This window comes from Ambystoma mexicanum, chromosome 4q, assembly GCF_040938575.1.
Source record: "Ambystoma mexicanum isolate Mex_15411 chromosome 4q, UKY_AmexF1_1, whole genome shotgun sequence".
NCBI lineage: Eukaryota > Metazoa > Chordata > Amphibia > Caudata > Ambystomatidae > Ambystoma > Ambystoma mexicanum.
In genome coordinates, this window is record NC_090928.1 from 1,174,890,670 (window position 1) to 1,174,914,312 (window position 23,643).

Here is a 23,643-nt window from a genome sequence, read left to right on the forward strand (position 1 = left end):
TCGAAGTTCCCTCTCCTCTGCAAGGGGCTAGGCAAATTGAAAGAACCCCCTATGTGTAGTCCTTCATCAAACTACACATCGACGAGAGAGTCTGGCCCGTCCCCCAACATCTGAGGAGGGTAGGATTCCACCTACAAGCCGCAGTCTAGGAGGAGCTCAATCAACTACTCAATGATGGCATAATCGAACCAGCATCTGGTCCAACCCAATGGGTCTCACCCTTTGTGATCGTACCAAAAGAGGGAGGACGCCTGAGACTATGTGTAGACCTTGCGGATGGCCAACACTGCCATCCCTAGGGAGCGACATCCAGGTCTTCGAATTGAAGACATGATAGTCCAGCTAAACAGCTCTGTGTTGTTTTCCATACTGGACCTCAATCAAGGTTATCAGCAGATGGAACAACACCCCGACTCGAGGGTCATCACCACCTTTGCCATCCACAATGGCCTTTTTTGCTACAAACGCCTCAACTTCGGCATCTCATCAACCACCGAAATCTTTCAGGAGGCTAGAAGACAAGTCATCCGGCCTGTAAGAGGAGCAATGAACAACAGTGATGAAATTCTTGTGTTCGGGAAAACCTGCAAAGAGCATGGCGACGTACTGCTAGCAACAGGTACTGCCGTCCAAGGAGCGTGCCTAACCCTCAACATTGAAAAATGCAGTTTCAGCAAGACCAAGCTGAAATTTTTCTGACACATTTTCTCTGCAGACGGCCTGACGCCAGACCCCGACAAGGTCAACACCATTTCCAAACTCCAAGAGCCCACACAAGTGGTAGACATCTGCTAAATTCTGGGGATGGCAGGATACTGCGCTCGCTATATCCCCACTACGCCTCCATCACAGAACTGCTGCACCGGCTACTGCAGAAAGACACAGAGTTTGCCTGGTCCGCTGAGTGTCAGGAAGCATTTGACACCATAAAGACTGCACTAGCGGAAGCCTGTCGTCTGGCATGCTTCGACCCTGACTGGCACACAGAAATTGTCGTGGATGCGAGCCCAGTGAGATTGGGGGCAATCCTGGCAAAGACACTCATCCCAGGCACTTCGTCATAGGAAAGAAGTTCACCCTTACAACGGACCAACAGGCCCTACTGTCCCTGTTTGGCAATCCCCGTACCAGAATGCCCCCCAGGATAGAACGCTGGGGCATTAGACTGCAAGAGTATGATTTTGACATTGTCCACAGGTCTGGGGGTGAGAACAACCCGGCGGACTACTTATCACGCCACCCGGCCGGCAAACCTGTCTCCAGAGCAGGCGACACGGAGTACATAAACTATGTGACCTCCAATGCACTTCCACCGGTAGTGTCACTGCAGATGGTCGCAAATGCATCCACTGCAGACCCCTCCATGGCATTGGCAATCAGCTTGACTGAAAACAACAAGTGGAGAGATTATTGACGTGCAGCCCTAAACCACCCAGGGGTGTGCAGAGAGGAGATAGACAGACTTGCCAAGGTACATACAGAACTAGCCATGAAAGACCATGCAATGTTACTGAGTGGATTCCGGTTAGTAATCCCTGCAGCACTCAAAGCAGAAGTGATAAAGACAGCACACGAGGGACACAGAGGCGCCGATAATACCAAACGCCAACTCTGATGTCATGTGCGGTTCCCTTTTCTAGACTCAATGGTCGACAGGTGGGTGAAGAACTGCATAGAGCAGAGCCACCTGTCCCAATCCAGCCAACGCACATTCCTGAAAGGCCCTGGGAAAGGGTGGCAGTTGATTTCTACGGACCCATGAGTCAGAGGAATACCTTCTCCTATTCATAGACGAACACTTGAGGTTCCCAATCGTCAAGAAGGTAACGATCACTGCGTTTGCCCAAGTAGCGGCAACATTTGAAGAAGTATTGAGTGAATGGGGAATCCCTGACATCATAAAATCTGACAACGGGCCCCCGTTCAGTGGACAGGAGTTCACTGCTTTTGCAAACCACATGGGGTTCACCCATCAGAAGATTACCCCAAGGTGGCCCCAAGCCAATGGCATGGCCGAACGATTTATGGCCTCCATTAAGATGACGATGCAGAGGGCCCGTATTGAAGGTACTGACTCTCATTAAGCACTGTGCTGATTACTCTGGGATTACAGGAATACACCCCATGAAGCCACCAACAAAGCACCTGCAGAGTTGATGATGAGGTATGAGATGCGCACCTGTATAGTGAAGCACCCCATGACCAAGCAGGAAGGAGACCCCGAAGTCATACAGAGGGACAGGGAGTGGAAAGAGAAGACTCGAGCAGGCAGAGAACTGAGGAGAAGAGCAAGGCCCAAAGAGTTCCAAGTGGGAGACGAAGTACTGGTGCAGCAAACGGTATTGTACAAAAGGACCGAATACCAAAAGTTCGACTCGCAAAAGTTCGACCCCCAATTCTTTGCATATATATATGTGGGGAGGTAAAGTGTATAAAAAATGTCAAGGTTAAGGTGGGGGGTTGTGGGGGGTTTCCCGACACATATATATATTCGCAAGACATTTTGAAAAATAGAAAATCAAACTTTGGGAGTCGAACCTTTGGGTTTGGTAAAATCACGCAGATCCCAGCAAACAACCTCCAAGAAGACTGACACCCGGTTTGATCCAAAGCGGTACATCATCACAGCCATCCAAGGCACCTTGATGATGGCAGAGAACGCGGAGAAGGATGTCACGAGGAACAGCTCAGAATTCAAGCACTTTGTCAAGAGAGAAGAGGAAGGACCTCCGCAGCTAGACCCTGATCCTCCTCCACGTGAAACCAGGGACGACTTGTGGCTTCCCCCAAATGAAACACGTCATCGAGTAACTGAGCCAGCTGAAGCAACAAGGCCACTTGTGGGGGATGAGGAAAGGGAGAGGCATAGGTGGACCATCAGAAGACCACCTCACCTGGTCGAAGAATGCTAGGCAGACGTCAGGATAATACCAAACGCCAACTCCGATGTCATGTGCGGTTCCCTTTTCTAGACTCAATGGGCGACAGGTGGGTGAAGAACTGCATAGCATGCCGTTGCACAGCCAGAGCAGAGTCTGAGGGTGATGTTACGCGACACTGCCCCTTTAACAAGGAGACTGACCATGCGGGACTGACGTGGGAGGGGGAGGGGAGAAAGGGAGAGAAGGCAGTTCTTAGTTTCTACTTCAATAAAGAAGACGTTATTACTTTCTCCAGTGTCGCGTCCTTTATTGAGTAGGCCACCCGGCCTAACTATTATAAATTCAGAGATTATCCAAGGTCAATTTTTTATTATTATAATTGTATTTATTGAGCACAGACCAAGCTTCGAGAAGCAACAGAGCACTTTACAGAGGTATACAACAGTGCATATGCATAACGGAGCACTTTTCAGAGTTAACAGAACAGATATACTGTGAGGGTATGATAGAGTGGCATAGAGGAGGGGTACAGCTGTACAGAGTGGTGGGGAGATAGGGGGATGGGCGTTGTCTAGCGAGTCAGGTGCCGCGGGGTGGCGTGACGGCATAGGTGTTGAGTAGGAGAAACTCCTCGAAGATGTGGGTCTTGAGTACATTTCAAAATCCGACTAAATGAGGTTATCACCTTGGCATGCCCATTCCTTTGCAAGAGGGTTGCCATATTCACAATCTCTCTGCATGATGAACCTTAATTGAACCAGAAGCTTGAAGGTAGATATGCAAGAAAGGTTCAGGAGTCGGGGATACGCAGATGATGCTTAAGGGAAAGCACAGACGGGCGTGCTGCTCGCATACTGAGATCTGGTGGCAGAGCCGGCCTTAGGGGGGGGCGAGCCGGGCAACCACCCGGGTCACCACACCCCCCCCGAGGCCATTAGCCCCCATCACGCCAGCTTGGGGGAGTCTTTCAAGGGCTCCCACGAGGTGGCGTAATGGGAGGCGGCGTGGCAGGCAGGCTTTTGCCATCACATGCACCCCTCTGCCGCGGGCGCCCCTAATGACAAAGGGTGCCATTAGCCCCCCATCATGCCAGCTTGGGGGAGTCTTTCAAAGGCTCCCCCAAGCTGGCGTGGTGTCAGAAGGCGTGGCAGGCGCCTCATTGTCGTTGAATGCACCCACGGCGGCAGGCTCATTCAATGACAATGGGCTGCTGACGCGACTTATTAATATCATTACCTCCTCCCCGGAGCGAGGAGGGTAAAAAAAATAAAAAAAAGTGGCCCATCCTGGCCCCGCCCCCTTCCGCCTCGCCCCCTGGTAACCAGGGGCACGCGGGGGACAGGAGGGCGCCAAGTCACCAAGGGCGCTGCTGTCCTTAAGACCGGCCCAGTCTGGTGGCAGATCATAAATTAGAGCAGGTGGTGAAATAACCAATAGCTAGTAGGTGATGGGAAGAGCAGGGGTGCATCGAGCAGCGTGGTGTAGGGAACAATGACTACTAGCAGGTGGCTGTATGATGCATATGCTTTCACTGTTTGTATTATTCTTGGTTCTGCAGCTGTAAAACAGAGATTTTTGTGGGCTCACATTACTGAACTGGGTTTGTGCAGAGAATGGAGTGGTGGGAGTGGAGGAGATGCAGAACCCCAGACAGGGGTGTCGTGCTAATGGGATAGGGGGATGGAGTGGAGGCACAGGATGCCATATAGGGGGTTTTGTTTTGTGGGTGGACTGAAGGAGAGGAAGTAGGGCGTTGTGATTGTTCTATGGAGTTTGATTCAAAGCATAATGGAAATGAAGGCCACTCAGATTAATGGGGTCGGCCCATGGCTCGGCAGGGGCCTGCAGGGTAGTGGATAGGTGGCCCACTAATCCATTTCTGTCTTTCTCTCTCTCCCTTTTCAGGGTACGGGAACCTGAGCCCCGATACGGTGAGCGGGCGGATATTTTGCATCTTTTTTGCCCTCTTCGGCATTCCGTTGAACTTGATCCTCTTGAACCGGATTGGCCAGTGGATGCTGTCGTGGGTACACAGATGTGCCGATGCGCTGGGGAGGAAACTGCGCCAGCAGGTAGGTGGCGCCCTCTAGCGTTCGGGGTTACAGGGAGCTCTAGCTGCACTGGGACTGAAGGCCCGCTGAAAACACCGAGCAGAGACAGGCGGCTGCAATCTGTGTATGTTAATCTCAGCTGACGTTTACCCACACAATTACACGGGTGTCATAAAAGTACTTACCGGCGGGGGTAGAGCGCTCTCTCCTTAATTAGGCCTCAATAACAGGCAGCCTAAATCATTTCGCTTCTCGTCACCATAATGATCTCGTGCAGCTGCGAACCCTCAGCGCGATTTTGACTTGGAAGGCGGTCAGAGAGTCCCTTTGAAGTGAGAGCTGGTGACACAATGACGGATGACAGTTATTTTCCAGAACGTTGCTTCTGAGACGTGTTCCACGGCACTGGGAAAGCGCACTGCACGAGCGTCGACGTGTCAATGAATGGGCAGCTTTCTCACAGCAGCGAGGCCTGCAAGCACAGGTTTATTTATTTATTTGTATGCGCTTGAAATGGTCATCACTCTCACAACTGGGCATTATTTCACAGCAGGGCACCTGTAATGATGGCCTCCACACTCTTCGTGGTTAAAGTAGTACAGGTTTATTCACAAGATATGAGTAAGAAAGACCCCCAACCTATGCCCAGCATAAGAGCAAGCCAACTGTCTGTGGCCAAGGAATAACATTCCATATCATGGGCTAAGCATTCCATATTCCACCCCCTAAATTCCATATTCCCTCAAGTACAACCTGCCCCCCTTCACACTCACACACACTCATCTAATTATGTGCACATGCCCACAACTATTCACACGATAAGACATACCACAGACCTCATAAGGAAATACATCTGTATGTACACACGCCAAGGTTGCCATTGTCAGCCAACCCTCACTACTCCTCTACTGTGGTCTGGGTTTTACCTTTGCAACTCTGGCCAAATTCCACACTTGCCCACCACAAATTCTTACTGCGCTTTGTAGTAATCTGGCCTACAGATTAGCTTTGAGTGTGAGGTCATCTGTAGTGGAATGTTTGTGTGGAATGTTTGTGTGGAGGTGTTCTGCTGGTGACGGTTGGAGAGGAGAGTGAAGCTGTGAGCTGAGAAGATGGGCGTGGGGGTGAGCCCGGTGTTTCCTGTGTCATCTTGTGTCCCCTACCATCCCTGTGTCTTGTGGAGGAGTTCAGGACATGGACAATAAAGAACCCGAGAACTTACCTTGAAGTACTGGCAATCCATCATTGTTACACGCTTCTCAAAACATGGGTCATCTGCACAGGTTCAGTGTATAACATGTCCCCTTTCCTTGTTATTACCACCCTCTTGATGTGGACCCAATCACCCACCTCAGCATTCATCTCCCTCCTTCCCAACCTCTCATTCACCTTTCTCACCCACACATTCTTCTTCCCGACCATCCTTTCTCTCACCAACTCCACTACACAATCGGATTCTTGTGCCCTACCTAAACATGGGGTAAATCCCTGGTGTTGTGTTTCCTCCCCCCTTATTAATTCAAACAGATTCACATCTGTATGCTCATGGCGGGCCAATCTCAAAGTGTACAACCTATCTCTCACTGGTATCTTTCTGTCTTTTCCACATGCTCCCACCATCCGTACAGCTTCCATAACACATCGGTTGACTCTTTCTACCATGCCATTGGTCTGGGGTTGGTACTATGCCGTCCTTTTATGTCTCACCCCACTCAACCTCAAGTATTCCTGGAAATGTCCCCCAACAAATTACATCTCATATCAGTCAAGATTGACAATGGAAAACCTTCCCTCTCAAAGATTCAGTGTAAAAATTCAACCATGCTTTGCGCTGTTATCTCCCGCACAGTCTGATATTCCATCCACCTTGAGAATAGATCTGCTAGAACGTTTACACATTCACCATTGGTTGCTGCCTCGATACTGCATTCTTACCAGATACCTCACTTTCAACACAACTCCCTGCCATCCTTTCCACATCATGATCCCAATGATATAACATGCCATCTTTCACACTCAAGTCAGACCTCACTTCCCACCATGACCTCTCCTGACCATTCAAAAGTCTCTTTTCCGGCCAACCCTCTTAGATGAAACACATGATAACGCTTCCACATCTCATCAATCGTCAGTGCTTTCACCCACTCTTCTTGAGTGATCCCTCCATCATGTGATAGTAAAACCATATCAGGAATATCCTCCTACACCACCACACCCTGAGCTTCAACACTATCCTCGCAAAGTCTTGACACATGATCAGCCCTCAAATTCTCTTTTCCTGAAATAGCTTCCACCTCAAATTAGTGCCCCTGTAACATCGCCACCCAACACGCCACTCTTCTCGAGACTTTTTATGACCCCTTCTTCTCAAAAATGGACTTGAGTGGTCTGTGAACAGCCCTTATGGTAAACGCCATATCCCACACAAAATTGCAGAACTACTCAATTTCCCAATGACAGACCAATGCTCTTTCTCCAAGACGGAGTAATTCCTTTCTGCTCCCCTGAGCCTTTGTGATGCATGCATAATTACCATGTCATGACCATCCTTTCCACTTGGGACAATACTGCACCAATTCCAGCCTCGCTAGCATCCACTGAAATAGTAAATTTCTTTCGTGTGTCAAACATTGCCAAAGCATCTGCCATGTCAACTTCTATCCGGGGCTACTGCCAAAAGACCCAGGGATATAGCCCCCTCAGCTTCCCCTAGCAACGCCTCTGTTTGGAACAATCTGATTGTCCCTCGCCGGCTACTAATGGGGATTGTTCTCACAGCATGGTGCCTGCGTGCACGTGTTTATGGGTGATTTTAATGGGGATCATCATTACAGTAGGGCAGTGGTGTGCCAAATAGTGTAGCTAGGGCCTCATCACGAGTTGGGCGGTATTCCGGCATTAATACCGCTGGGATACTGCCCGAGGTTAATTGCGTTACAGCGAACTGGTCTCGCACTATTAGCGGTGGATCACCAGTTGGGTGCTAATGGTAACTCCCCATTCCCCATTGAGTCTATTGGACGCAATGGGGCTGGGGCTATTACCACGAGCGGTAATAGTACCAGCGGTAATGGCACCAAAAACGGGGCGCTAAATGGGATTTTCACCTCTAGCAAAAAGATTGGGGTAACACATCCCATTTAGCACCCAAATCGTGATTGGGCCAGCCCTTAAATGTGGCGGTAACAGCATTACCACCGCATTTAAGGGCTACCGCCCAACTCGTGGTAAGGTCCTTAGTATTCAGTCGTATACTGAGTGCTTCGTCAAGTAATTGGCCAAAGCCATATATTAATCTGAATAGTTGTTTCATTTAATAAATCATGGCCCAAACTTAAAAAATACACTTTTTAAAAATAAAGCACCATTTAAAAAGTGTTCCCATTTTTCATTTATTTCTCTTTATTTTAATCAGAAACGAACCCTTTTTTAAGGACACAATCCAGAAAAAAAAACAGATTAACAAAAAAGCAGGGCCCATGCGTACGGAAGGATTGTGCATGTGCAAAAGCAGTGTTCCTCAAAGTGTGCTGTTTCACGCGCGCAAAGCGCATGGCTGCAGTGATGAACATGGAGACCGCAGTTCACAAACGCCATTGAGAACTGCGCACATTGACATCTCCTGCAAGTTGCAAGGTAGTTTACGTGAAACGTCAATTTCGATCTTCCTTCCAGCTCATACAGAAATGTACACGGTCTCAGTCTGCCCATGCAGGACATACGTCAAGGGGATATTTGAGGTAAGAGGACGTCACCTCCCTACTATTTCTAAAGAGGGGACATGGAAGAGGACTCGCCAGGAGAAGAAAATACGTTTGGAGCTGGGGTAAGCACCTGTAGGAAGGTCTGACATGGGGCCGAACTTGCCTAGACCCGACAGGCTCTAAGAAACCACTTCCCCTCCAAATCTCAATCTACACCCACTGATCCCGCCTCCTTTCTTTCTTTATTTAAATTTTTAAGTGGCATGCACTAGACAAAAAAGCGAATCAGAGCACTGTACAGATAATCTCAAGAACATTTCACAACAATTATAATACAAGTACACGCTAAATGTCTTATCACATATATCATACACAAAAATATGATCAACAATTTTAGAACCAGTTTCTAAAATTACGGAACAAACTAAGAAAATCTGGCTAAGATCAGAAAGGCATATTCAGAACAGATAGTTTCAGATGAAAATTGGTCAAGAAAACTGCCAAGATAAAAGCGATTTCCCAGTACCGCGTTTTGACATATTTTCGGAATTTAAAATAATCTGAAATCGCTCGTATCTCAAAGGGCAGTGAATTCAAAATGCACCTCTTCTTCTGGTTCACAAACTCTTGAGGGTCTCCCTCCAATGGAACTCTCGGAACTGCTCCTTTGGGGCAACATTACGCTGCAGCAACTCTCTCCCGCCAAATATTGCCCCTACGAGCAATACTGGCTCCTCTTGGGGTCTTGAGAATTTGCCTGCCTGAAGTGACAAGATGTCACATACTTGTAACTGCTGTTTCTCCTTCAGGAAGGACTTTGATCCACATAAAGAACTGTTATTTGAAAGTGATACTTGCTACAATGTGACCTCTGTTTTGCAAAGTTTTACTAATGTTAGTATATTGTTTTTCTGTATGCCTTCTCTTTCAACAAAAAGTTTTTTTCATATGCACCTAAAAGTGGGTAGAACTTCTCTTATTGGGTATCTAACCAAAAGTGTGTACTGCACCTGTGTGCCACCCTACTCCACCTCCTTTGCGTTAAGCCTGGGCTGATCTGCCATGACTGCCACTTTTGAGAGGCTGGTGGGCATGAGGGAATCGCCAGTAGTCCCCGAGTCAGGAAGACACATCTGAGGACGCTGACCACAAGTACTATCTCCATAACATTAGGATTCCTGCGAACAATAAAATGAAAACTGTGTAGTACCGCAAGAGTAATGGTGAAGGGGAGAAGAAGGGTTAGGAATGGTGCTGGTCATTCACAGTCTGTGAACATTCCCGATCAGTTAAGGATAGTGAGACTATAGGTTTCAATGAGTGAGATGTCATCACTCACTCCTTACATGATCAACTAGATCCCTTAGATCCGGATCTAGCACACACCTGTTTGTCCCAGGGTTTAAGAGTTCTAGGGCGGGGGGGGGGGGGTTCCAGTTTCCCAGTAGCTGCACCTAAGATTTGGAACCCCCTTCCTATGCACATTAGAAATGAGCCTTCGCACCCGCGTTTTAAGAGCCTCATCAAAACATGGCTATTTCATAAAGTTAACTAGAAGTTTCTCAGCTATGACTACCAGCGCTCCGGCCAGCTTGACCCTTTGCACTCTGTGCATGCATATATTACTGTATTCTGAAATATTTCTGTCTGTATTGTAACATAACTTGTAACCAGATAAGTATTCTAAGCAACCTATGCCATGATATCCCCGGGTTTGGCCGTGTAACAAATGCAATAAATAAATAAATATTCTGTGGTCTATTCACTGTGGTTCAATGCAGAGGATGGGTCCCAATGTCTTGGTGGTCTCTTCTATGTTGTAGTCACTTTGGAGCATTTGGCTTGTTGAATTCTACTTGCTCCTGGTCTCATATGTGGACGTTACAGGGTCTTCTGTGCTCCTCTTCTCCTCCTTGCTTTCCTTCTGCAGGGGATGGCTCAGGCATGTCCTGTGTGTGGGTGGGTGTGACGGTACGAATTTGGCATCTGGTGGTTCTCTACTAGGTGATTCCACAGCAAACCAGCCATTGCTTCTACTGTGGCATGGTCCGGATGGTTGTAGTGTGGGCTTGTTGGTCAGGTTCTTGGATATTGGTGTGTTGGTTGCCTGTGTGTGTGTGCTTTGCTATAGAAGGGATATGTGTGTCCGTGTGTGTGTGTGTGTCTGAGTGTGATGTCAGAGTGTGTGAGATCATATGTGGAATGCAAATGAATGTAGAATGTCCCTACCATTGGTGTTCCACCAGTGAACTTTAGAGAGAGTTGCCTGGGTGGTGGACACCAGTGGGCACTCCTACATGCCCTCGATACCGGATTACCCTTTAACGAATAAAGGAACTCCCTGTGGGTACAGAATGTTTCCTCATTGCTACAGGAAGTTTCAAGTATGTTAGTGAGGGGACAGGAACATGTCCGAGGTGCAATTCCCAGTATGAGTGGCTGTAGAGGGCCAGATGGTGATGGACATGACAGCAGATTGGTTCGAAAAGAGCATTTTATTCATGTATTTATTCATTTAATATTTTGTATATACAACATATAAAAACATACATGTACACAACACAAAAATAAGCATCAGTTTCCCAGCTTTTTGAACGTTAGGAGAGGAGTGAGTGCATTGATTGCTGAGTATGCAATTGCGGCAGTTAAAAGGTTCAGTTATCAAAGTAAAAGCATAGTCTATAAAAACCATACACTCTAAAAATAATAAAACCATCTAGGATCAGTACGTCATTAAAATAAGCAATTAAATACTTTATCAGGAAACAATGTTCAACATTTCCACACACTTCCAGTAAAATAAAACTAGATAAAATATCAAGTTTTTGTCACAGGCATCTAAAAACGTAGCCCAGAGAGGTTTTATATCTTCCAAATTGACATTATTGTTGCTTTCAGATAGCTAGATCTCTGAGCCACTAAGCTTTCACAATCTAATAATAAATGCTCAAGACTTTCTAATTCCTCTGCACCACAGAGCCTACAATATCGATCCTGTCGTGCTATGCCCATTTGGGCACTTTGGGTCATCAGTGCCACACTGATATTAAATTTCAGTCGTAAATATTGCTTTACGATCGCACTTTTCAGATACGCCACTATATAAGATGGTTTAATATCTTAATATCATATATTAAGATATTAAACACCACTTATATACACCACTATATATGATGCCTCAGGGCTGCTGTGTGCTATATAAATGCTAATAAATGTGTTCACTGCGAGAAATATACCCACAGAAATCAGTGCTCTGGTTGCCAGATAAAAAGGTTGACCAGATTCTGTTCTTTACTCAATTGTAGTAGTTTTGCTTTAAGTCGCGACTTTATCACATGCACTGCTCCATTGAGTGACCACCCACGGCACGCTTCTTGCCATTTTATGCATGTGACTAACACATTCTTCAAGGTGCCCATTTTCTGAAAATTGTCAATTGCACAAAAGGCATCTACAAAGGTACCTATCATGGTTTTGGGCTCAGATTTAAACAATCTGTCACAAAGTATGATTGTCTTCACCGTTGCGTCCAACACTATTCCAGCAACGTCAAACCCCAGATATATGTACTCACAGGGAGAGTTGGTGGCAGAGCATTTTAGATGTGTATTCCAAGCGGATCCCCAAATGTTAAAGTTTCCAACAATGAGGATGTTGTTGGAGAACGTTTGCAGATTTGTCATAAAGTTTGACATTTATTTAGCAAAGAGCAGAGCCGCCAGGAGGCATGTAGAGGGTGACCATAGTGAGACATGCGCGAGCGTCTACTATGCATTGGCACGCACCGTAGGTATCCTGCTGGTGGTTTTGTAGGCAGGGGGGATAAGTGCCATGCTGCCTCCAGCTTGCTTCCTTTCCTTATTGACATTCATGTTGTGTCATCTAGGTCATACAATGTTGACCAAGTTGGAATCAGTGTCCATGAAACATGTTTTCAGCTGGTCAGTGGGTGGTTCCTTTCATCACATCATAAGAGCCGGAGAGTAAGGGTTAACAGGCAGAGACTGGCTTCATGTACTGAAAGTGTGGTCCTGCTTGATAAGACAAACCCAAAAGAGATACAAAAGTTAAATCTCTTTATGAATGTTCTTATTTACTTCTTTTTATGTTCTTCCATTTTCTGGCTTCAGTCCTCATGTAGGGGCCCCACCTGTGGCGCAACAGAGGCGCGTCACAGTAGCCACCGATGGAGAGAGAGAAACAGAGTGGTGCGAGGGGATCTTCGTTTTTTAGATCTAAATGCCAAGGGCCCGATTCATGGAAATGTGCAAAGTGCAGTGCACAGTCATGTTGTACTGCAACACTGACTTTGCACTGCAAAACTACACTATGCACAGTTCCATGAATCAGGGTTTGTGTCTGCAGTGCAAAGTCACTTTAGCAGTGCAAAGTCACTTTGAACCGTGCAAGAAATTCCATGAATCGGGCCTCAAGTGTCCGCATGCCAGGTGTGACATCTTCAGCGAGTCTGAACACATTGATAAATCCCCCCCAATTTAGATGAAAACTCTGGGCTTGGATGAGGCACGTGTCACCCCTCAGCATCTTTGATACAGACTGAATGTGCATACATATTCACTGAAAACCATCTTTGTTTTCCGGCAAGACACGGGATACATACTGAGAGATTTAAGTAATAATACCCTGTTCGCAGCTTGTCCATTGAGATATTGCGTCAAGGCCTTTCACAAAGGCCCCAGGAAGTTAACACATGGTACAGCCTTTAGAACAAGGTATTATTGCTATTAGCACCCCGGAAGACATGATTGTTGGAGGAGCGGGAAGTTTAGGCGGTTGTCACAAAGCTCAGACATGTTCTGTTGCTCGCCTTTCTCCTTGTCTCCCATCACTTGGTTCATCACCTCTTAGTCCAGACAGTAGAACTAACAGCAGATATGTATCATGTTCTTTTTGTCTTGATTGGTTCAGAGAATGGCGAAAGCACTGACCAGCTCCTGTGCCCTGCTGACTGGCCTCCTGCTCTTCTTCCTCCTGCCGCCATTGATGTTCACCAGCATTGAGGGATGGACGTATGACGAAGCCTTCTACTACGCCTTCATCACCCTCAGCACAATAGGCTTCGGCGACTACGTGATTGGTAAGCATCATGGCGGATCTTTTTACATATAATCAGTTCTATGCAAGATATTCCTTATTCCTTATGCTGGCATAACTGTCCATCAAGGTAAACACTTGCCCAAATCATCTGGGTCCTCCTTCCAGACACAGGTTGGAATCCCAGTAGGGGCGACTCAGCACTTCATCCTTCAGAGATCGATAAGTTGTGTAGAATTAAATTAGGAGATAAGAGCTCCTGTAATTACAACACATAGGAAGTGGCGGAATCTAACATGAAGCACTATATAAAAATGTGACGGTATTATGAATTTTCTTTGTATTAACTCTCTGAGGTGTAATTACCTGCAGGTCTTTATTCCGCTGATCGTCGTGCTTTACAATATAAGCATCCTTGTGGAAAGTATTGATGGAAGGATCTCGCATCCAGGTGCAAGGTATCATGGAGGCCGAAGACATACATTTGATTTCATAGCCACTTACATATGGTAAAGCGATGTCTAAATTACCCTAAGTACACAGTGCTGTGGAGGAAGGGTCCGATCTGATTCTCAAGGGGGATTCTCAACATAAACAGCTTTTCATGCATAGGATATACATTGAGCCGTAAATCACGTTTCTTTGTTGACCCACCAAGTAGTGAAATACACTCAGGTTTTCAGACTGACCCAATATATTCTGCAAGTCTCCCCTAAAATTCATTGTATGCAAATTTGCCTAATTCCAATTTATTTTTAGATATTGTTTAAACTGTACTGCATTTTAATCTCCTGTGGTAGTGAATCAATGAACCCAGCTGCAACAGGACAAACTACATGGTTCCAGCAGAATTTTATTGCGTTATATTAATAGGAACATGTATTCCATATGGGGCTGTTATATACTTCATAACGAATCGTCTAACTTCCAACGTGTACCATATATTCTGATAAATATGGCATGTGCACAGCCATCCTTACCCCGAGACCTAGCTAAAATTCTGCAAACAACCATTAGACTCCAATTCAGTAACTGATGCTTCAGCCAGTCTCTCCTCATGTTCACATCCTAAGGCTGCGCTCATCAGGATATATGGTTCAATGTTACAAACATTTGTATGTTAGGCTGAGTGCTGTACAACATGAAATGAGCACCAAGCCTAATCGCATTTTGAACTTAGTGATTCTAAAATGCAACCCTTTAATCACAAGCATATTTGTCTGATATGAAGATATGTGGTCATTTATATGTTCCAACATGCTCTTTGATTTTATGATTTTATGCAAAAGAGGCTGGGTCCCTCATTGGTGTTATTTCTCCCCTTTCACTTAGGGGCATTTTGGAAAAAGAGTACAACAGGAATGTACTAGACTGTCTATCTTGGAAGGATAACCTTCTATCAAAATGTATATGCTTATACTAGATTTTGATAACATACTTCGCTCATCAAGACAAATATAGCCGTCATAATGTTATCTGTCAAAGTTGGTTCAAAGTAGCAGAAGACGGGAAACCTTCTGATCTAGCTTCTCTGGTGCTGCAAGACCCAAAGCGGAGTTTTGGGGACAAGGTGAGTCTGTTTTATCCTCACTCGCACACCAGGGAGCTTAGCTGGCACTCGCAGGAGTCCTTCACCTCCAGTAAGGCACCTGGTACAGGTGCAGCTGGCAGGGTGCAGACCCTGGTCCAACAGCAGTCACCCCCATTGTTCTTTGGGGATGGTCTGTCTTGGAACACCTGCCTTCGCCTGATTGGCAGAGGACTATACCATGGACTGCACTCCCAAAAGAGGTACAATTAATGATTCTGTTCTCCTTAAAAATCCAAGGTCAACCAAGAAAGGAGTGGGAGACCCCTTCCTTATAAAGGTAAAAGGCCACAGGGGAAATGGGCAACATAACCAGGAGGAAATGGAGGCTTCGAAGAGAATATTTCATCAATAGTTATGCCTTGATCTTAAATTATGAGAGTTACTCAGGTGAGGCAACATTGTAAAGAAATCTCTGTTAACAGATTATTAGGATTGTCAAATTGAATATTAAAATCTTGGAATGAGCCCAAGATTTGAAAGAAAGATTTTGGAGTTTATCTGGTAATCCAGGTTCATATTTAAGTGGTTTATACATTAGAATAATCTCACCCAAGTGAGAAGTAGCCTCACCGAGGTGTAAAGGGGGCATTTGGGAGTTGTCATCATTATTTCCAGACCAGCAGTTAAAGCAGTGCTACCACCATAACATTTTGGTATGCTAGCAGATCAAATTTTGCAATTGTGCCATACTCGATAGCTAAAAATAGCGGACAAGAAGTCTGTTAACCAGGACTTCAGGATGGAGAGAAGCTTCTTGAGTACAATCGCAAAGGAGGTCATACATAAAGTACATTTTATTCAGGGGCAAACAGGCATTCAAGAAAATTCCGGGCGTGTGGTGTGGCATGAAGGAGCTACAAGTGTAACTTTAAATCTCCTTGAGTTGTCCCAGATGGTTAAGCTTTTACAATTTTAGTGTATTCATTTTAGAAAGTGTTTGGAGATGACAGAGGTGCAGGATTGAAAGCCCACATGTAACATTCCAGGGAAAAGCTTGATGAAAAAAACCCTTGTTTGATCTCAGGTCCTTGCTTGTGGATTTAAGTATGGCAAAGGCTTTCCAGCTTGTCCTGGCATGGATGGGTGCAGAAAGGATTTCTGCTGGCATGCCTATGGCACTGATGCTCACTTCATCTCTTAAAGAGGTCCTGGGGGGCTAACATCACTGTCTTGTGATCAGCTCTACAGCCAGCCTTGAGACAACTGAAATGTTTAAAGGTAAACTGGAGTCCAGGCGCATTCTGAAAATAGTGCAAAGGCAATAAATGTAAGCATCAGCTACAAATGCATTAATGTGAGGCTGGGCCTGGCATCAAGCAGAGAGAGAATCGACTGGTGTGGCAGAGTGGGCGTAGAGTCCGTCATTGGGCCCTGTGGTGTCACTGTAGCCTGCTTCTGTGACCTGGGACGTGTCTTTAGCCTTGTCTCATATTGACATTAGGGGTCTAGAGTTGCGCTTCAACCTCTTCAGTCTTCTGAGTGGTCCAGAGGCATAGCCACCATGATGCATGAGGCCATGGTATAACTCTGCTAAAGGATCTTGGAACACAGACATATCTGTCACTCGTGCAAACCAAAGAAATGAAGGGATCCAAAAATCTCTCTTCACTGCCAATTTTCATCCCGATCACAATCCATAGTTTGAGAGGCTGCCCTGGCATGGGGTCAAAAGAATCATGTTTGGAGAAGGATCCAAAAGTGATGGCCTTTCCCATTCCACCTGAGTATGGGACCCACAGGGACTAGGTTGTGAAACACCCTCTGTTTTTTTACAGAATGCATTTATGAACAAATGGGAACATGCCAGGCCAACCTTATGAAAAGCCTACAACCTCAGCCATGAAAACCGTAGTCACCAGATTGTATCGTACTTGCAACGTATTGTGGGCATGTACAGCACCTATCTGAATTTTTGTTGGCCATGCAGCACAGATCTCTGTAGGAAAGGAGTGTGTTGGGGTTGTTAGTGAAGAGCAGGAGGGGCAGATGCTAAATCTGTGGTGTTAATGGGTGCAGGTCGGAAGTACACAGGTTTGGTAGGCCAATATGCTTTCTATGGGTTTGGTCAAAACACTTGGGAGAATGTTATGCGATATGGAGAGCCCAAGAATGTATAGACTTCAGCTTTTTGGTGTGGTTGCTTTGGGACGAGTGTGATAGGCCTATAGAAGAGAGCTTAGACAAAGCTTGATTAGTGCTTATAGCTTGGACAAAGCTTGATTAGTGCATATAGCTTGGACAAAGCTTGATTAGTGTTATAGCTTGGACAAAGCTTGATTAGTGCTTATAGCTTGGACAAAGCTTGATTAGTGTTATAGCTTGGACAAAGCTTGATTAGTGCTTATAGCTTGGACAAAGCTTGATTAGTGTTATAGCTTGGACAAATCTTGATTAGTGCTTATAGCTTGGACAAAGCTTGATTAGTGTTATAGCTTGGACAAAGCTTGATTAGTGCTTATAGCTTGGACAAAGCTTGATTAGTGTTATAGCTTGGACAAAGCATGATTAGTGCTTATAGCTTGATTCGTGCTTATGTACTAACAGCTAGTCTTGTGCCGGCTGTCTTTGCAAAGCAGACGACACGTAATTTCACACTTGAGAGAGGAGGGTTTGGAGTGAACTGGAGAAGTAGCTCCCCTTTTCCTATTGAGCAACCAGAGAACAACAACAGCATACGAAGTGGCTAGGTATTTCAAAGAAGCTTCACAATGAAGAAGCAAAATGGATTGAACAATTGGCAGGAACTCAACATTTACTGTAGCAATGCATAGCTTTTAGTGATATCTAATTTCCCATTTTTCCTTTCCACTTTTTTCTTTTCCTCTTCTCCTGTATTTTGTTCTCCTCTTCATTATCTTAAAAGATTTGCATTTTCTAATTTAAATATTGCATTTATCTTTTATACACAAAATGCCCAATGCCCAAACAACATATTTTATTAAACAAACCAATACAACCTCATCTTCCAGAATCGCTATAGTGATACAGAGGGACAACTATATGAGAGCCTAGTGTCAGCAAGTCATTTGGGCCCAGCCAGAAATGCCATTGTAACAATCCATTTCACATGGATGTGTGGTTGAATGCAAAAGCACTAACTACACAGTGGTAATGATGTATTGGGTCAATTTCCCTTCTAACTGCGACACTGGTAAGCAAGAGGGGTCATCACAGCAACATGCCTCTGATCAACAAGCCACTCAATGCATGCAAGGCTTTGATTGGAAGAGCCACACAGGCATAGACAGCTGGGATAAATCAAAGGCAGAGTTAATAAGCAGCTATACCTGGGCTTTGTGGCTGTGTATAATGGCTCCAGTGTCACTTTTGCCCAAGGTCTGGGGTACACAATGATGAGTCAACCCAAACCCCCACTCCACCAGCTATAAAAGTCTGTTCTGAGCCTGTGTTATTCACATTTGCCCAACTGCTTGTGTGATCAAAGCAGTGCTGTAATTGACTATTGCTACAAGCACACCAGAACGTTAGACAGGGCCTTCATCACACTGACTCAATGGCAGCTGATGCACAATGTCTGCTGTGTGCTACAGCTTTTGAGCAAGCCAAACATTTTGTTAGCCATAGCTCTGTATTACTTAGCCTTGTACTTGCATTGATATACTTGTTGTAAATTAACCTGTCCAAAAAAGACAACAGAACAGGAATGCACAGGTAAGGCAGACATGGTACCTCTGTGTGACCACTGATGTCAGTCTTTCCTGTTCATCCACACATAAAACACCTGTGATTATCTTGTGGCATCTTTCCTTGACCCCTGCTTTACTAAACTACAATTGATTTTTTGCAATATTGCACCTGTGAGCCATGTTCAAGGACATTTTCTCACAAAGCCAAAGTATGGAATGCAGGCCACAGCTGAGCATACCCAGCAGCTAACAAGAAATGTGTAATCTGCCAGTCTCTGCTTACCAAGTGCCACTGTATGAGGTACAATGAAACACCACGTAAGGTGGGCAACTCACGCATGCACTCCTCTGGGGCTCACATCCTCTTCCTGCAGTGTTCAATGTGCCAGGGGCTGAATGTACAAACAGCTAGATGTAGTGTGCCCACAGATGCACAGATATTGTATCTATGTAAGACAAGTGATCTGTGTGTCCAGTACAGCCATCAACATTCTAAGTTGACCCCAACTGGTGTGCAAAGAGAATATATTGGCCCCCTGTTTATAACCTCGTACGTCGTTGACGAAAACATTTGGTGGAATCGCCTTATTACAGGAGCCCAAACTAGATGGCTAATAGCATCGACCAAACTTCTAACCATCGCCTTGGAGAACGCCTCCCAAATTCAACAGGAGTATCTTACAGAAATACCCATTTCAGCCAAAAGATGATGACGATACCAGGACTATTCCTCTGCCTGAAGTCTTTTCTTTTGCAAAATCCTGTCTTTCATGGTCTACGTCGAGAACGTTGAGAACGCATAGTAAAAACACTAAACACTCCTCTTCAAGACCAAAAGCTATTTGTAAAAATCTAAACAGAATACATACAAATAAAAAAAATAAAAGAATATATTGTCATTGCTGCAGGCACAGTTGTCTCCAATCAAGAGAAGCTTCACATTACCTCTCGGCAAACAACTGACATTCATCAAAATATTAAAGAGCAACAGATCCCAGCAGACAATGGCAAGATCTTTTACAAGCACAGAAATGCTATCCCCAAAGTTGCCAATAATAGGAAGTTAGAGGATGACCTCTGTCTAATTGGAGGGTAGGCCAACCAGGGCAATGGAGTGGTTGCATTGGCTACTCTTGTTTTATGGATACCAGTAGCTCAGCCTCTGCAGATTAAATGATGCTCTGAAAACATCAACCATTCTTTAGTCTTTAAAGTGCACTGACAATTGTATGACTCAACATTTCCTGTGTCTCACCACATAATGAATTACTATTCACTTCAATTATCATGTTAATAACCCATTTGTGGTCAGTGAAAGTGACTGTAGTTTCGACTAAAGTAGTCAGCAACAATAACAATGAATAATGGCTGAAATGTGTTTGCTTTTCCCAACTGTCATGCTTCCTCAGGGCCTGCTTAATATCTCCACTTTGTTTAAGTAATCGCTCTGTGCCATATAATTCCCTGTTGGTTGTGTCGTCCTTATTAATTATTGATTGTGCTATTGTATACTTTTACATCTCATGCTGGTACTGATTCTTCATCTTAATCTGGTGTCATGAACTTGTCATTCATATGTTGTACCTTGCTGCTCGAGTTTGCACCATTGCCACTTTGTAAAGCAACAACACCATGACACATGCAAAACACGTGATCGCCCTTATTCAATGTTATTATTGCTGACTTTAGGTCTATAAGCATGCTTGATTAAATATATTAAAGTGCATATCTTTCTGTATTGGAAAGGAGTGCTGAGGGTGTGTAGGAGGTGAGTATGGTTTGTTTCTATAGGAAATGCCTATGTAGAAAATGTAAGAATTCCCAACAGATAGTGGAAACCCGTTGGACTAAGGTAGTTAGTTATGTCACGCAGAGTGTCATGCCCCTGCCTAAGAGGTCTCTGAGGAACTTCATGTTAGGGAAATCTCCCCAGTTTCCCTGTGGGCCAGTCTGTGACAGGGATTACAAAGACATGGGTGGGAGGACTCTATTTGTATGAGACATAGTCAACGGGGTATGCTCTGTTGGTGAAATTGGTGTGAAGAGAGGATGTTTTCAAATCAGAAGACTTCCCAACAGGGGGCCGGCCTCATGTGCATCAGTTAGGGCTGGGGACAAGTCAGTTACATGTCAGGCAGCACAAGACACCACCAACATTTCCCAATCCATATTCCCCTCTTGGGCGAACTTACTTATTGGGAAATATCTTGAAAAACATAAATGTTCAGTCTGTCACAACAGAACATGTTTGTGAGAGGGGACAGAGATAGAGTGCACTGTATCTGCTGGTATTCTGGGATGGAGGGTTGAAGAGACATGGATAACACCCTTGGCCCGTGGATCCACTATTGTGGTGGAAAGCGGCTGCGAGGTAGATGGACCTGGATTGAGATGTGGTGGAATTGTGCAATGCCCAACAGGGAAGCTTTCTTACCTTTAGGGTCCCGGTAGATTCAGTCATGTCAAACTTTCACACGTGCGAGTACCCAGGCTCCAATCCTATCTGCCTCTCGGAACTGTCCTCTTCCATGTTTGGCTTATGGGGGACGGAGTCCCTCTTTAGAAATAGTAGGGAGATTATGTCCACTTAACTCAATATATACACTCAACTTAGTATTTGATGAACATACACCAATAATGTATACATTTCTTTGTGAGCTCCAAGGGAAGGTTCAAAATTGACCTTCTTGTAAACTACCTTGCAACTCACAAGAGAGGGCAATGGCCCTCATTACGACCCTTGCGGAATTCGGAAAACGATGGCGGAAATGCAATACCGCCATCGAATAGCGCTCGGTGCGACTATGACCCGTCACCGCAAAGTACGAAGCCATTAGCGACACCGTAGTGAACGCCAACGCTAACTGCACCAAGCACGCGCGCGCGCGCCATGCCAAACCGCAAACACCACCATGGCGCAAGGGTACGCCAATTCCGACCCTAGCAGACATGTACCTAACGCCATCAAGCATGGCGGAATGTACCATTCCGCCATGGTGAGAAGTACGGCATCGCGAATCAACCGTAAACGGCCCCACTGAGTGCCTGTACACCGCTCCCTGCCCACAAAGTACAACTCCCCGTAGGTGCAATGAAGTCACAATGCAACCATTGAAATGTACAAGTCACCCATGCATGCCAACGAACAAAAGAAACACAACAGGGGCCAATGGGAGCTGCAGGGCACAGATGGCACGAATACAGAAGCCAACCCAATGGACATGACCACAGTCCCCCACCAAGAAACGCACGCAAACACAGGCACCTGTGACCAGCAATATTCCGAGAATCACATCATTCCACCAGTCCACCTGGCTGACCGGCATCTGTTACACAAAACCCAATCCCCCGCCCCTGAGCATGACAACATTCAAACTGTCATATTGGCAGCCCCCATCCCTGACCCCACGGGCTTCGTAGGCAAACGCGCCCAGTACAGTACCACGCAACTAAACTCCGAAGCTGGAACCCAATGCAGATCTCCTCACAATACATCGCCCCCCAAATAGGCATATGCCACATCACTTGCAAAGAAAAACGCTACACGGGCCAAATCAGAATAGAAATTTAATGCACATCAAAATCACCAAGCCCATACAGCCATCAGGCCATGAACTCCAAAACACTTTTCACCATTGTGGGCTGCATCCGCAAGAAATGACCAGCCACTACTTGTGTGACGCCCTGTTCCCTCATGGTACACAGAGCCACATTCACGTACGAAAAGGCAACATGGAAGCGCACAGAACCGCAGGGCCGTCCCAATGGGGAGGCACTAGTCCAGCTGAAAGGCCGAAATGTTGCTCCGAGCCACCAGTACTGCGTAAGGGCATGTGGGCCATTGGCGATCGTCCCATAAGATCGTAATGCTGCTCCACTGATTAACACGAAGCAGCAGGTGTCGGGAGTAAAACCCATCTGCAGGAGTGGCATACAGATGGCAGTGGCAAAAGGGGAGGAGATACCTGTCAACCAAAAGAAAAGAAAAAGAACAGAATGGCCATCAGAACTACATTCGAACAACTCACTTCAATGATCACACTAAATCCACAGCCATATGCATGCTAGCCCACTCCAAAGGATCATCACCACCCCAAAACCACTTGCGACTCATAACCATCTATATCGAGGTGCAAACACCATCACAAACGAGTGTACCTGTGCATGCGTCTGTCAAAACAGAATCCATCAGATGGGAATGTTAACGTGCATGGACACAAGTGTCTGAGGGCGCGTCGAGACAGGGAGGGCTCAACAAGGCCAGATAGACGATGGTCCCACTATGGCAGCCCTGCATCACATAGCGTAGGGGAGGCGGATAGATCCCAAGAAGCCCTGTACATGGCAAACTCTGTATCAAATCACCTGCCCATGCATCCATTCATCATTCCCTCATCCCGGGATCAAAACGCCTGAATAGTTACTCACATAACATTAGAAACATCCATTGAGTCTGTGCGTTATGCAGCCTGCAAAATCCACAGTGCCCCAGCCCGTAATTCCAGTGTCGTGAAGTAACATGTATTTGGGAACGGCCGGCCTCATCGCCCACGTAGCTATTGCGCATCCCAAACTATTCATATCAATCATTGCTTCCTCGCCATGGCCCCTGTCTCAAGGACATTGAACAATAGAACGTTATATTTGCAGTCAGACCTGTGGGCATCTCCTCGCCGCTAGCTGGAAACCGAAAGCGCCGCCCTTCGAATTCCT

General features: G+C 45.8%; 1 protein-coding gene across 1 annotated transcript in view; it reads left to right on the forward strand.

The window, feature by feature from the left end:
• The window catches only part of KCNK17 (potassium two pore domain channel subfamily K member 17), a 242,749-nt gene that overhangs the window by 206,190 nt on the left and 12,916 nt on the right, over positions 1-23,643 (forward strand). The window contains exons 3-4 of the mRNA XM_069608753.1: positions 4,788-4,954; positions 13,567-13,735. Of these exons, the coding sequence (XP_069464854.1) occupies positions 4,788-4,954; positions 13,567-13,735 (336 nt within the window). The remainder of the gene's footprint in view (positions 1-4,787; positions 4,955-13,566; positions 13,736-23,643) is intronic.